The sequence below is a fragment of the Pezoporus wallicus genome, unplaced genomic scaffold (genome assembly GCF_028554395.1).
Source record: "Pezoporus wallicus isolate ANWC-B61680 ecotype Strahan unplaced genomic scaffold, APGP_CSIRO_Pwel_v1 contig_7506, whole genome shotgun sequence".
Lineage (NCBI taxonomy): Eukaryota > Metazoa > Chordata > Aves > Psittaciformes > Psittacidae > Pezoporus > Pezoporus wallicus.
Genome location: NW_026637546.1, coordinates 624,967 through 640,447, shown reverse-complemented (window position 1 = coordinate 640,447; position 15,481 = coordinate 624,967). Strand labels below are relative to the sequence as shown.

The window sequence follows — 15,481 nt, the reverse complement described above, 5'->3', positions numbered from 1 at the left end:
AACAATACATTTTAAGACTTTATTTATTTGTTTTAAACAAGTACTTGTCTTGATGCTTGGGGTTTTGTTTTGGTTTTCTTTGTTGTTTGTTGTTTTTTTAAAGAGAAAGCTTTTAATGTGTTGAAATCAAATACTGATTTAGTATCCTGTCTGTTGTTTTTCTTTCTGCACCACTTTCTGCACTGCCCTTCCATACTTCTCTTCATTTCCTTCACAAATGCAACAGGAAAGAATTCGCAATCATAAATATCGAAGTCTTGGAGACTTGGAGAAAGATGTCATGTTGCTGTGCCACAATGCTCAGACATTCAATTTGGAGGGATCACAGGTCTGAATGAACCACTTTGTGTTAAACATACAGGTTTTCCCTACCTAATGTTTTCAGTGCTTGTGGATTTTTATATTCTGTATATAAATCCTGTGTTTTAATTCTTATTTTGAGTAGAGAAAAATGACCCGATTCCTGGAATCATCCAGAATTCACTTGATACAGCTGTGTGCATGCAGTGAAAATTACTTGATTCTGATTCAGAGATCTCTTTTTTTCTTATCTGTGTAGTTAGAGCTGCAGTTAAGACTGTTTCAGTCTATGGTAAAAGGCTGTGTGTGTAGAGGTGTCGATTTTAAGAGACAGTAGTAATAAACTACTAAAGAGGTTTAGGAGACAAGATATCTCGTCGCAAGCAGATGTATTACAGACAAGAATGTACTTAGTGCTGTGAATTTGGAACAGGACACTGGCAGAAAAGGAAGGACTGACTACAAAATCTGGATGACAGATAAGAAAGTTGTCACAATACCATGAAACATAGTGTTGGATGATTGTTTTCATAGGTGAAGTCCAAATCGTGTGATGCAAACACAGTATTAAATTGAAACAGAGAACATGAAGTCAACTCCTCTAATGTGTGAGAGGAAGAATTTCTTAGAAGAAGCCTAAGTAAAAGTAAGCCGAAGGCTGATGCTGCCAATACTAATGCATCATTCAAATTCCTAAACATGACTGATGACCCTTAGCTGACCTGGAGAGTTTATAATAAAATTGAAGAATTAAAAATTAAAATAAGAATGCAATTAGTTATTAAGGATTCTTAAATAGAGCTCATCATTTTGTGATTATTTTTGCTATCTAGAGACATAAAATGTTTTCTGTAATATATGCAGTATTTTTACTGTCTTCAGTTATATGGAAACAACCTATAAAGCAGCTAAAAAATACTTTAGTATGGAAATTAATAATGGTAGGAAGTGTGGGACAAAAATTTGCTACCTGTCCAAGTGTAAATTGCAGTTTACTGCTTAGTCCCATGTCAGTAAAACAGATATAAACGTCTAATGATAATCACTTAATAAAAAAAAAAAGAAGGAAAGCTAGTACTACCAAAAACTGTCACAGAGACTTTAGAGTATGGTAAAAGTTGGTAGAAGAGATAAAAATCAAAGTAGTAGCTAAATGGGAATAATAATGAAATTAGCCTCATGAGAATGACTCAAGTTGCTAATGGGAAACTGGACTCTTGTTAAGCAGAGGTGGTAGAATTGACAGGAATAATCCTGAGTGGGTAGAAACATTGAGTAGATACTGCTGTTCTGTTTGGAAATAACCCAATTTATATGAGAGTGTTGCAGTACTATTTTCTATTCCAGTGTACAAACATTAATTACCAGAGCTAGCATTACTTATTTATAGCATGAAGCCCAGATAACTCATAAGTATCATTTTAAGGTTTATTTCTAGTAAGTTCTCATGCCATTCATTTTGTTTTCCAGAGAATTGTAGGACACTTCTACAGCAGTCAATTATTTAAGGCTACTTCATGTACTTTGCAATAGTTCGTGTCCAGCTTTCCTCTGATATACCAGTTCACATCAGTAAACTAGATTTGCATGCACACCCAAAAACAACAGGCTAATTCAGGCAGTTGTTTAAGTACACAGTGACCTCAAGTAAAACTTGAGTTGTTCTGCTAGCATGATGCATGCTGCTTTTCTTTGGCACAGAGCAGTTCCATCTGAGCTGGAAACTTACGAGGGGTTTCAGGGAGAGAGACTGCATTTTGAGGATTTTGTCCTCAACTTCAGTGTTGAGTGCAACCTCAATTATTTGAAACGCTCTTCATGTTATAATGGTCAAATGAAACACAGACATGTAAGGGGTTAAAAATATTACGTGTCTATTGAAACAGAAGATTTGCTATTAAGGCTGTCATTTCTTGTGAAGCTCTTGTTGTCGTTGCTTCTCCAGTTTTAAGGAAGTTTAACTGTCATTGCTACTTATTTTTTTGAAACCTGCTGGAATTGGATTTTGGTCAAAATAAGAAAACTTTTATTTGCATAGCTTTTCCTGAAACAGTGCCAGGTTTTTTCTGGATTGTAATAGATACTGAATATTGCAAACAATTCCACATTAAGTTTAAATAATTTTTAAAACCTCTTTATTTCCCTAGGAAATCCTGTTTAAAAGTCTGGGTCACAGTGATACTTCAAATATGTAGTGACCGGCATTAAAAAATGAAATGTAGCATGTGTCCTTAATTCTTTTTTGTCTTAGAAAAGTGTTTGTTCTGGGAAAGGAGAGAAAGGTTAGTTTAAAGAGCCATTCCTAGGAACAATGAAATATGTTAAGCCTGTGTGTAAGAAAAATAAATGATCCTCATGAGGAACTGAGGGGCTTCTGTCAATAGCTGACTTGAAAAGAAGTGGGCATAATTAAAAATCAATCTCTTGACTTAGAGGAAGGAAGCTGTAGGGTCTCACAGCCCACTAATGTCGTAAGACAATAGGAGAAAAAACTTTTCAAAACATTCATGATCATATATGTCAAGAAATTTTATCATGGTCAAGAGCAGTCAAACATCTCACAACAAAATGTACAGCAGTACTTACAGAATGGGGAACAGCCTGCAGTGAGACATAGTGGTCAAGTGAAGAGAGATTGCATATTTCATGTGAAGTTTTTAAAAAAAAAAAGTTTAATTAATTTTGTTGAACCTGCAGAGCATTAGAGCAGTTTTAACGTACAGATTGTATAATGGCAGCCAAAAAACTTCTATTACCTTTCTCAAAAATACCCAGTGTCCTTTTATACAAGGAAATAATGTAATAATAGGCAAAGGACTAGTATGAAAGCCAAGGTGGTTCAAGTGATGATGGTCATGAAGTCTAGCAAGGCCAAGTGCAAGAAAGATCTTGCATGTGGTTCAGGGCAATCCCAAGCACAGCTAAAGGCTGGGTGGAAAATGGATTGAGAGAAGCTCTGAGGAGAAGGGCTTGGAGGTGTTGGTAGATGAGATTGCCTCAAAAGGAGCATGACCAGCAGGTTGAGGGAGGGGATTCTACCCCTCTACTCTGCTCTCATGAGACCCCACCTGCAGTTCTGCATCCAGCTCTGGTGTTCCCTACACAAGAAGGATGTGAAGATACTCGAGTAAGTACAGAAGAGACCTCAAAGATGCTCAAAGGACTGGAGCACCTCTGCCGTGAAGACAGGCTGAGAGTTGGGCTTGTTCAGCCTGGAGGAGAGACAGCTCCTGGGGAGACTTTGGAGCAGCTTCCAGTGCTGCCTAAAGGGAGCCTACAAGAAACCTATAGAGGGGCTTTTTACAAGGACATGTAGTGACAGGAAAAGTGAGAATGGCTTTAAACTGAAAGAGAGGAGATTTAGGTTAGGTATTAGGAAGGAATTCTTCACTGAGAGGATGGTGAGACACTGGCACAGGTTGCCCAGAGAAGCTGTGGCTCCCTCATCCCTGGCAGCGTTCAAGGCCAGGCTGGATGGGGCTTGGAGCAGCCTGGTCTAGTGGAAGGTGTCCTTGCCCGTGGCAGGAGGTTGGAACTGGATGAGCTTTAAGGTCCCTTCCAGTCCAAACCATTCTGCGATTCTGTGACTCTATACCCTTCTATTAACTATTCTTAATTGTTCAGTGCTAAATTGTCCACGGCTTGGCTCCTGACATTTTACACAACAAAATGTGCAAGCTCATTTGCAAGGACCAGATACTCAGCATGGCAGCAAGATTTTTACCATGTTAATCCGAAAAGTGTGTTACAAGTCAAATGTAGTTCTCTCACCGTTGAGTCCCTTCCTGCTTGAGTTTAAAGAGAAAATCTGAGGTACCAGAGATACATGGCAAGCTACAGAATGTTTGAAAACGTGCTAAAATTAGAACAAGTACTTTGTCTGTGTGAGAGAAGGAAGGAATGAGCTGCTTGGGATATATTATATTCCTTGTGGCCACTTTGGTTTTCAGAAAATAACTGTAGATAATTAGCCACTGTCATCAACTGTATCACTAGACTAAGACCCATTTTTAAATTAGGGTGCTTTCTGCTGAAGTCTGTTGCTTTGGCAGTTTTTAAAGGCTGTGATGATCTAATAAAAACACACAATAGTTCCTGTGGCAGTAAAAATTATCAGAAAAACACTAACTGGACATTTCATATGTAATACATTTTAAAACCTGATTTTTTGTGCTCACTATTGACAAATTTCTTAATTTAAAGCATGAAAATTTAATGTTGGCATTTCTTGTAAAATTCATGCAACAAGGCTGTGTACTCTCTGAGTTTGCATTGGAAATGAAGGTCTGTGCTGTAAATTTTTGATACTTCTTGACTTTACAATTCTGACATAGATTTGTATTCATACCATAGATCTATGAGGATTCTATTGTTCTTCAGTCTGTGTTCAAAAGTGCACGACAGAAGATTGCCAAAGAAGAAGAAAGTGAGGATGAAAGTAACGATGATGAAGAAGAAGAAGAAGACGAAGAATCAGAATCAGAATGTGAGTCCCCTCCTCAATACTGAGATAAAAGTACGTCTAGGGATGGAAGGGGAGGTTTTCCACAGTTTCTGCATGGAGACTGATTATAAGGTTCTATTTTCTGTTGGCAAGAGTAACTTACTAAGTTTGCTACTTTGGGTGTTAACAGTCATTTTAAGTTTTTGGCTGTATGTTCTGCCTGTACCCCTTAGAGTACAGTTAACTATTTTTAAGCCAGAAACAAATCACAGGCGTGCTTTTTAGAAGCTGATTTGACTGAACATGAGTATAAACCCTTCTGGTCCTCTTCATGTTATTTGTAAATAGAAGTTCCTGGTGAAATTTGAAACAGGCTTTATCCATGGGTGATCATCGTTCAGGCATGGTGTGACCTAGAAAACTCACTAACTGGTTAAGAACCAGAAGGTGTTGCAAATGTTCTTCAGTTTGACGAGGCCTAATTGAAACTTGTATTGTTTCAGAAGCAGGAGGTGACGCTCTGTCAGTCACTGGAGACTAGCAAACATGATACAATGGAAAATGAGGGATCCCTTCATTCCATTTTCTGCCAACCAATAGATCTGCCCATATAGTCCAGCTCCCCTAGCTGTCTGATTACAGAAACTGTAATATTTGGCCCTGAGCTACCCTTCCAAATATGTCACACAGGTCTGTGAAGCATGCAACTCATGTTTTGCCAATCAGTCACCTCTGCATAGCATTTCTGTAGTTTAAATAAAATGTCTGTTTGTACAAAGGATAAATATTTCTATGTGCAAGGAAGAAAATATTTTTAGATGTGTATCTTCTCACAGGACCTGTAGACAATGTGCATTCTGAGAGTGAAAAGAATGCACATGGTCAACTTAAAGTTACTCTTTATAGTTTGATACAAATGATTTTTAAAAATTTACAGAAGTAGAGAAATAAAATCAAATACCTCTTCTTCATTGTTCCAGAGTGCAGTTAAAGGACAGAAGGAAGTATCAGGCTGCTACCAAGGGTGAATTTCTGTAAACAGAGACAGCATTTAAAAGTGAAAAGTTAAATGTAGTCTTTTAAAATATTTGCAGCAAAATCTGTGAAAGTCAAAATCAAGTTAAATAAGAAGGAGGAAAAAACTCGGGAGAAGGGAAAAGGCAAGAAGAGGCAAAGCCGAGCCAAAGCCAAGCCTGTTGTGAGTGATGATGATAGTGATGAGGATCAAGATGAAAATGTAAGTTTTGATCACTGAGACTGTGGAAGTGGTTACAGTGATTGTGTCTCTACCCTGTCCCACTTGCTGTAAGAGTTCTTAACTATTCATGCTTAAACAAATGTTTAATCTGTAGTGATCATCGTGAGAAAATTAGGCAGGGGTGTTAAATGTACCTGGGTGTGCTTATGAGATCTGGTCAAAATGCTGAAAGACAAGAAGTCAAAGAAATTCAGAGCTCATTTCTTGGAGCTGATCTACTTTCATTGAATCTTTAAACCTCACGGTCTGTTTGCTTTTGTCCACAGATGAAAAACTGATGGCTTGACATTTTTTTTTTTCCTTTGGTGGGTGCTTCTACTATTGCAACAAATGAAAACAGAGCTCTTCCAAGTTGTTAAATGTCTGCATAGAAAGAAAGATCTGGTGTTTCCTGACTCTGTGTCTTCCCTTCTCTAAAGAAGTCGACAGCAATTTAATGAAATGTCATGAAAAAGAAATGTTATATAACATCATACCTTTCTTAAGGCTATCTTGATTTGACAGTTTAATTGTAATTTTTCTTCCTGTTACTTTCTTTTTTCCTTTCTTTTTTTTTCATTTTTTTTTCCTTCTTTAACAAATTGCACAGCATAGCTGGCAAAGAATTTCTGACTTGTCTTGTGTCTCTTACCTCTAGGACCAGTCGGAAGCAAGCGGAAGTGATGATGAGTGATCCATAGGGTTTATTTTCTTGGCAGAACTGACCCCTTCCCCTTTTCTTCTCCCTTCTCCTATTTTACACCCAGTAAATACAGTTTGTCAAATAGACATTGGGTTGTTTCTGTATCCTTACTCTCTATAAATTAGCTTTAGGATAGTGCCAGACAAACATATGATATCATGGTGTAAAAAAGCAAAAAATGTAACATACTGTGACCAAATGGGCCGCAAAAGATTTAAGAACAAAAGAACAGCAAAAAACCTTTTGATGGAAAATGTGGGTTGATAGTATATTTCTATGGGCTGGTTTTAACTTGGTAATGGTTTGATTGTGCCTGGTTTTATCATTTGATAGAATGTTTTTCAGTGGCATTGGAAAGAAAAAAAAAAGTTTTGTAGCATTGATAACCAGGAAAAGCCATTAAAAGCCACTGGTTATTTTATTTTTCATCAGGCAGTTTTCAAAGTTTTTATTTGTTCTGTATTGGATTTTTACACTGTGGTACATATATGCAACTTTGTTTAATAGCTTATAAATGTACAGTAGTTAGCCTTCATCTACTTTGTCCGATGTGCATTTTTACACTTTATGCTTGATGATCTTCAGAAAAACGCTTTTTGAATTGTATCAAAATTATGCCTACTGTAAACTTTGCTTAACTTTTTCTCCTTGATTAAAAAAGTTGGGTTAAAAAAAATGCTATTGAATATTGCAATCTATATAGTGTAATGGATGGCTTCTTTCATCAGACTGATCTTCTATGTTACCAATGTGGATTATCACCTTTCCCTAAAGTGTACTTAATCTTTGCTTTCTTTGCACAATGTCTTTGGTTGCAAGTCATAAGCCTGAGGCAAATAAAATTCCAGTAATTTTGAAGAATGTGGTGTTGGTGCTTTCCTAATAAAGAGATAATTTGTTTCTGTAGTCATGGTCTAGTATTAGGAGTTCACAAAAATCTTTTTATAGTAAGGATGGCAGGGCAGGAATGTCTCCTGTAGAGAGGTCCACTGTGGTCTGTCCTGATTGTAAAATAACTCGTTCAAATAGCATATATTTGGCAGAGACAAGAGAAGAGACGTACTACATGTTAAAATAACAACAGCAAAATGGAAGTAGTAAAATAATACCTTGAAACAAATGTGTAGTTCCTTACCTAATTACAATAGAAGTGATTAAGCAGTAAAATAAACATTTCTTTTTCTTTCAGGAAATGTGTGTAGGCCTCAGTGGGCATGAATACCATTACTTATGGAGGCAGTCAGCCCACCTATAAATCAGTTTAAGTATTATCTTGAGGTATCAGGGTTGTGATGCACTAAGATGTGGTAGTATAAACATTTGAACTACATATCTACAGTTAATTTTGCTACTCCAGAAAATCAGAACTTCTTAGATTTGAACATATATTGAGTAGAAAACATGGAAGCTTAGGACCCGATTTGTAAACAGAGCATTTCATGTTATCTGAACAGTGTATTTCTCTGTTTGTGTCTTCATCGCATCTCTTTACACTGCCTTGCAGTATGTTATTTGCTTCAGATTTTTCTAGCTCAGTTGAAAAGTGATCTATAAGTTTGTCTGGTGTGCATTTGTATATATTAGCCCTACAATGAAATAAGTCAGCTTTGCTTATTTTCAGTAGCTTCAGACATTTGCCCCATCTGAAGGGAAGACCTGTATTTCTCAGAGAGATCACATTGACCTTAGAGAAACGTATTGGCAAGACTAGTGTCTGAAGCAGCTATGCAGAAAACAACCTGGTGGTCCTGGTTGACACCAGAGTGAACATGAGCCAACAGTGCGCTCCTGTGGCAAAGGTTAAAAGTATCTTGGACATTAGGAGTGTTGCCAGGGTGATTCATGCTCTCTGCTCAGCACTGCTGGTATATATTTGGAGTGCTTTGTCCAGTGATTGACTTCCAAGTAGAAGAGAGACGTGGACATACTGGAGAGAATCCAGCAAGGGACCACTAAGATGATTAAATGACAGGAGAATAAGACATACAAAGGGAGGCTGAGAAAACTGGGACTGTTAGCCATGAGAAGGCTCAAAGGCACCTTACCAATTTGAATTACTATCTGAAGGGAGGGTGCAGAGAAGGCAGAGGTTCTTTTCACTGTGCCCAGCGCCCAGTGACAGGATGAGAGGCAATGGGCACAAACTGGAGCACAAGAGGTTCCCTGTGAACATGAGGAAACTTCTTTCTATGGGGGTGACTGAGCCCTGGCACAGGTTGCCCAAAAAGGTTTTGGAGTCTTCCTTCTTGGGGATACTCAGAATCCACCTGGACATGGTCCTGTGCAGCTGACTGTAGGTGTCCCTCTTTGTGCAGAGGGGTTGTACAAAGTCACCTACAAGAGGTCCCTTCCAATCAACCATCTATGATTCTGTAATATGGGATAGTTTATTTTGCAGAAGCCATTCTGTCTTCAGTGACAGTTTCATAAGACCATATATAAATGTTATTTTTTCACTGCAAAGTGCAGTAAGTCTACCAACTCATTATGCATGACAAGAAACATCTAGCAGTAGGCTTTAGTCACTGCTGACCTAGACTGGATTTAAACTGGCAGTTTAGATGTAAAAGACACAGTATCATGTTACCAATCCCCAGAGTCCCTGATGACTTTGCAGTGACCCAGTTTGATTTATTTTTCAAGAACTCATTATTTACAGGTGAGTGTTCACCTGGAGAGTAAAAATGAACTAAGAAGACCCAACATTTCTGTTAAAAATTAAAGCTGACTCTATTTTAGTCAGTAACTGTAAGCCATATGAGTATATTGTTTTGAATGATGGAAAACAAATTCTTAGCTGCAGGTTTTGTTTTATCAGATCCAGGTAATTTCAAAATATTTTTAATTTCCCACTGAGTTTCAAGAATAAATGCAATTATCATTAGATTAAAATTGCTTTATGACTGTCAGTTCATGCCTCTGCCTCTGCTGAAATTGATTCTGTTACTTTAGTTATGATTTGAATTTGTTTCTACCCAGAGTAATTTTTTTATTGTTATCTTTCTCTGTATAAATTTACTGCATTTTTCAAGATCGGGATTTTTCCTGGTAATCTCAGCACATTACTATATGAAGAAAAGGTTTCTGGGTAAATTGTTAACGTATGTAACCTTCCAAAATCTTTACCAAAAAAAAAGAGGAGGAAATCTTTTGTTAACTTACGTAGAAATCCATGTTAAAGGTGGAAGCACCTTTCCGCTTTTACTGGATTCCCTGTCTAGTAAAAATTGACATGGAAAGCACCTGGAATAACTTTCACACAGTACACAAATAAAAGCACAATGCTACAATTCATATTGAGGGAAATTAACTCCTTTTCTACCTTAATTTCAGAAAACTCTAAAATTGGAAGTGGTGTAGCTTGGTCACTGAGAAAGCAAAGCGAAGTAAATGGCAGGAGGTTTTCTTGTTGCATTTGCTTCTCATGGGAAGTAGGTAGAGATGTAAGTGGGCCAGATGAATAACATCTAACAGCTTTTATACGTTTCAGATGCTGTTAATATTCTTTCTTTTCCCCTCACATACCTTCTGAAAGAAAGAAGATGGAAAACCTTTTGCTCGGTAGTATAAATGGCTTCCTGCTTAAATGTGTCTGGTCCTCAATGCGAAGTACTGCACTGGCTCTGTTTTCAGAACCACATATATTTTTGTTTTCCTTGTCATGTATACTGCTTTTAGAATAGAAGTGCCAGGGTGTTCCTTCATCCCCACCTTTCTAGCCCTGGAGTTGTACTCTGCAGTCACTCAGCTCATGCGCAAAGCTGGAGATTCAGTGATTGTTGAGGCAGAGAGATGTGACAGGGTCTGTCATGGCAAACACTGCCACAGCTTCTGTGCACTGTAAGGCAAAGTCACAGCTGATGCAGTAGTAAGCCTGGAAGAGTGTGCAGGTATTAAGCTGTTGGTACATGCTCAGTCCTCTCAACTGCCCAAGGAGTGCCTTGATAGATCTATTATGCACAAGTTAGCATCAACTTTTTCATTAAAACAACACTTGGACAATAGGGTTTGCTGAACTCATAGACTAAAAAACAGGTCACAACGTGTTAAAAACGGTAAGTTTTCGTAAAAAGATTTTTAGACTGTTTTCTTACTTTCCTTTCTACTCATCCTCCAAAATATTTTTAAATTCCTGAAGAAAAAAAAATACTTTTTTGGTTTTTAATAGGGACTTGAACTGTAAGCTGAAACATTACTTTAGTTCTGTAGGTTCACAAAAGGGCTAGCTAAAGTAGTTATTGACAATAGAAGAGAAATAAATTCACTAAAGGCAAAACAAATTATACCAATTTTGACTCCTTTGCAGTAGAACTGTTTTATCTTTTTAGCATACTCACCCCTAATCAAAGGATAGAAGGTCACACCTGCTTTCTAGACACTAGGCCGTCCTTCCATTTGCTTTACTTGTGAGGGTTCTGAATATGGCAATATATGTCATACTTTTGACTCAGTGTTGACACAGATAGATGAGTGTGCTAAAGAACATGTTGAACCCTCTGCCTTCATCTGATGATGTTATGCATCAATCAAATACTTTTATTCCACTGCCTCTATTACAAGGAGCTTGTATTTCAATCCTTATGGTATTTTACTTCTCCCTTATTTTCATGACCACAGCAGACACAGGAAAAACAAAATTCTTCTCCAGTTACATGACAACAGCTTGTGTTTTCCTCCCATGTATGCCAAGTTGCTGTCAAAAGCTGAACTGCAACAAATAACTGCAACATGAAGTTCTTGCATTTCAGAGTGACCAGAAGCCTTGTACTGGAAATCATATTTGAGGCAAGGACCATTTTCACAACTTCGGGCTTGGCAGCCACTTCCTGAGTTTGTGCTTGGTATCTGGTATCATATTTTCATGCACAATTCATTGTCATGGTGACATAACACTGATGATTCATTGCATTTATCACTTCTGGTGGGATCAACAGTTTTAAGCTATGTAATGCATCATCTGCCACCTGTGAATGTTACCATTACATAGGTTATTCTCACACCTGGACATGCGAAACAAAAACACAGAGAAGACCCAAATACTAAGACATGAATTCACTGCAAAATAAAAGAGAACTCTATGCCAAATGTAGTTTTCTTTCTCGAAAACAAGAACAGTTTCTGATGGAGGTGAATTTATAGCAACTTGCATTATTTGTATTATGGATTGTATTCCATGTTACTATTATCTGTTGTGTTATCTATTATCTGTGTTCTCCCTTTGGGCTTCTAGCATAGTTGCTCTTCTGTCCACCACCTTCCACTGAAGTAATTTTGTACTCACTTGGATGCCTTAGAGACCTGAAGCAGTTACTGCTTCATTGTGCAAAATTACTTCCCATCTCCTTTGTCTCAGCATGAAATGAGAGAGAGAAGGAGGAGGAAAGTTAGAATTAAAAATGGCTAGGGGTATTAGAATTAAAATTGGATTTAGAATTAAACTTGGCTAGGGATGTTAGAATTAAACACAATTAAAATTGGCTAGGGATGTTAAAGGTAACAGGAAGGGGTTCTATAGGTACATAGCAAGTAAAAGACAGACTAAGGACAATGTGGGCCCTCTCCGGAAGCTATCAGGAGAACTGGCTACCCTGGATTTGGAGAAGGCTGAGGTTCTGAATGACTTTTTTGCCCCAGTCTTCACTGGCAAATGCTCTGACCACACCACCCAAGTCTTTGAAGGCAGACACAGGGACTGTGAGAATGAAGACCTTGGGCCCACTGTAGGAGAGGATCTGGTTTGAGACCATCTTAAGAACCTGAATGTGCACAAGTCCATGGGACCTGATGAAATCCATCCGTGGGCCCTGAAGGAGCTGGTGAATGAGGTTGCTAAGACACTGTCCATCACAGTAGAAAAATCATGGCAGTCAGGTGAAGTTCCCAGTGACTGGAAAAAGGGAAATATAACCCCCATTTTCAAGAAGGGGAAAATGGATGACTCGGGGAATTACAGACCAGTCAGTCTCACCTCTGTGCCTGGCAAAATCTTGGAGCAGATTCTCCTGGAAGGCATGCTGAGGCACATGAAAAACAACAAGGTGCTTGGTGACAGCCAGCATGGCTTCTCTATGGGGCAATCCTGCCTGACCAAGTTGGTGGCCTTCTATGATGGGGCTACAGAACTGATGGACAGGGGAAGAGCAGTTAATGTCATCTACCTGGACTTGTGCAAAGCGTTCGACACTGTCCCACACGACATCCTTGTCTCTGAATTGGAGAGACATCAATTTGATGGATGGACCACTCGGTGGATAAAGAACTGGCTGGATGGCCGCACACAAATTGTTGTGGTCAATGGCTCAATGTCTGGCTGGAGACCAGTAACGAGTGGTGTCCCTCGGGGATCGGTGCTGGGACCAGTCTTGTTCCGCATCTTTGTTGCTGACATGGACAGTGGGATTGAGTGCACCCTCAGCAAGTCTGCCAATGACAAAAAGCTGTGTGGTTCAGTTGATACCCTGGAGGGAAGGAATACCATCTAGAGGGACCTCGACACGCTTGTGAGTTGGGCTGATGCCAACCTCATGAAGTTTAACCATGACAAGTGCAAGGTCCTACACCTGGGTCAGAGCAATCCCAAGCACAGCTACAGGTTGGGCAGAGAAGAGATTCAGAGCAGCCCTGCGGAGAAGGACTTGGGGGTGTTGGTTGATGAGAAAATGAGCCAGCTGCAGTGTGCGCTCACAGCCCAGAAAGCCAACCATATCCTGGGCTGCATCAAAAGGAGCGTGACCAGCAGGTCGAAGGAGGTGATCCTGCCCCTCTACTCTGTTCTTGTGAGACCTCACCTGGAGTATTGTGTGCAGTTCTGGTGTCCTCAACATAAAAAGGACATGGAGCTCTTGGAACAAGTCCAGAGGAGGGCCACGAGGATGATCAGGGGACTGGAGCACCTCCCATATGAAGACAGGCTGAGAAAGTTGGGGCTGTTCAACCTGGAGAAGAGAAGGCTGCGTGGAGACCTCATAGCAGCCTTCCAGTATCTGAAGGGGGCCTATAGGGATGCTGGAGAGGGACTCTTCATTAGGGACTGTAGTGATAGGACAAGGGGTAATGGGTTAAAACTTAAACAGGGGAAATTTAGATTGGATATAAGGAGGAAGTTCTTTACTGTTAGAGTGGTGAGGCACTGGAATGGGTTGCCCAGGGAAGTTGTGAATGCTCCATCCCTGGTGATGTTCAAGGCCAGGTTGGACAGAGCCTTGGGTGGCATGGTTTAGTGTGAGGTGTCCCTGCCCATGGCAGGGGGGTTTAGATGATCTTAAGGTCCTTTCCAACTCTGACTATTCTATGATTCTAAGAGAATTTTACTACTGCTTTGGAAAGTACTATTAGGCCAATTTCCGTTGCTGCTTCACTGAATGTAACTTCTGTTTCTGTGTAATAGTCAAGATTTAAATCCTGGTCATTTTGCGTGCTTATAGGAAAATTGTTTACTGTGCATCGCATTAATAAATTTTTTTACCACTTCTTGGGAATCTGGAAGATATGAGACAAAAAAAGCAGCTTGTCCTATATCTGACAGGTTGATTATTTCTGCCTAGGGGTAAACAAATTGAAAGAGGTATTACTGTCTTTTTCGCCTATGTCACTCATACTTCAAAGCCTCTTCCTCATTCCCAGAACGTAAACGCCAGGTTCAGCCCATTCAACACCCAGCCACCAAGCTGTATGTTAAAGGGAGAAGCTTGAGTTTATTCCTCAGTTGCTTCAGTAGAAACTAGTTCAAGGCCCCTCTTCCAGGTGAACATGTTTTCCTGGATGGTGCACAGGGATTTATAAAGGAGGCAAACCTTTGGTAAGGCCAGCTGTGTGAGTGGACAGCTCATCACCTATCAGACCCCTGGTGAGAGCAACCATCTCCCCCATGCCTGTGTCTTCTCCTGGATTCAGAATGTAGCCTTGCTGCTTGCTCTGCTTGTGTCACTGTTCCTCTGGCCACAGAGCACTTCTTGCTTCCTTCCTTGAGAATTCTTGTTTTAATGGTCTAACATCTGTCTGACAAGAGTTTTCTGGCCCTGGAGAACAATCACTTACTTCTCTGGTAACAAGCAGTTGTGGCTAGCTTTCTCACTGCACTCCAGAGCATTTTCCCTAGAGATGCCCCATTGCTGCTTTCCATTCTACTTGCTACTGTAGCCTCCTTTAATGTAACTTCAGGGGATCAACCAGATTGACGTTAGGTATGTGGAGTGAGTCACAGACAGTAATCCTACAGAATAACAAAGGCATCATCTGCTGTAATGTTGTCCCTGTCATCTCCATCCACCTCAAATGCCTTAGGCCTTCCAAGTGTTCTTCCTAGGGCTGTTTAGACTTTGCAGCCACTGAGCAAAAAAGAAGTGATCTCTAGTTACTTTTAAAGTAAATGACCTTGCACAGTGAAGTTTTTTTTAACTTATCCCATATTTGTTTCTGTCCAGACAGAGGATGAACAAATGCAGTGCCAGGCACTGGCAGGATCAGTGTCTATAAATATATAAAGGGGGAGTGTCACGAGGATGGAGCCAGGCTCTACTCGGTGGCAAACAATGATAGGACAAGGGGTAATGGGTACAAACTGGAACACAAGAGGTTCCACTTAAACTTGAGAAGAAACTTCTTCTCGGTGAGGGTGACGGAACACTGGAACAGGCTGCCCAGGGAGGTTGTGGAGTCTCCTTCCCTGGAGACATTCAAAACCCGCCTGGACACATTCCTGTGTAACATTATCTAGGTGTTCCTGCTCCGGCAGGGGGATTGGACTAGATGATCTTTCGAGGTCCCTTCCAATCTCTAGCATACTGTGATACTGTGA

At 39.7% G+C, this 15,481-nt stretch overlaps 1 protein-coding gene across 7 annotated transcripts in view; it reads left to right on the top strand.

Moving 5' to 3' along the window:
• SMARCA2 (SWI/SNF related, matrix associated, actin dependent regulator of chromatin, subfamily a, member 2) overlaps nucleotides 1-7,545 on the top strand; it is a 110,598-nt gene extending 103,053 nt beyond the window's left edge. For 6 of the 7 annotated variants that reach the window (XM_057406086.1, XM_057406087.1, XM_057406088.1 and 3 more), the window contains 4 exons: nucleotides 227-328; nucleotides 4,654-4,786; nucleotides 5,839-5,981; nucleotides 6,640-7,545. In XM_057406086.1, coding sequence (XP_057262069.1) covers nucleotides 227-328; nucleotides 4,654-4,786; nucleotides 5,839-5,981; nucleotides 6,640-6,675 — 414 coding nt within the window. In that variant the 3' untranslated portion in view covers nucleotides 6,676-7,545. Of the gene's footprint in view, nucleotides 1-226; nucleotides 329-4,653; nucleotides 4,787-5,838; nucleotides 5,982-6,268 lie in introns of all 7 variants that reach the window. The other variant, XM_057406089.1, reaches the window with a different exon arrangement.
• The last annotated feature ends 7,936 nt before the right edge of the window (nucleotides 7,546-15,481 follow it).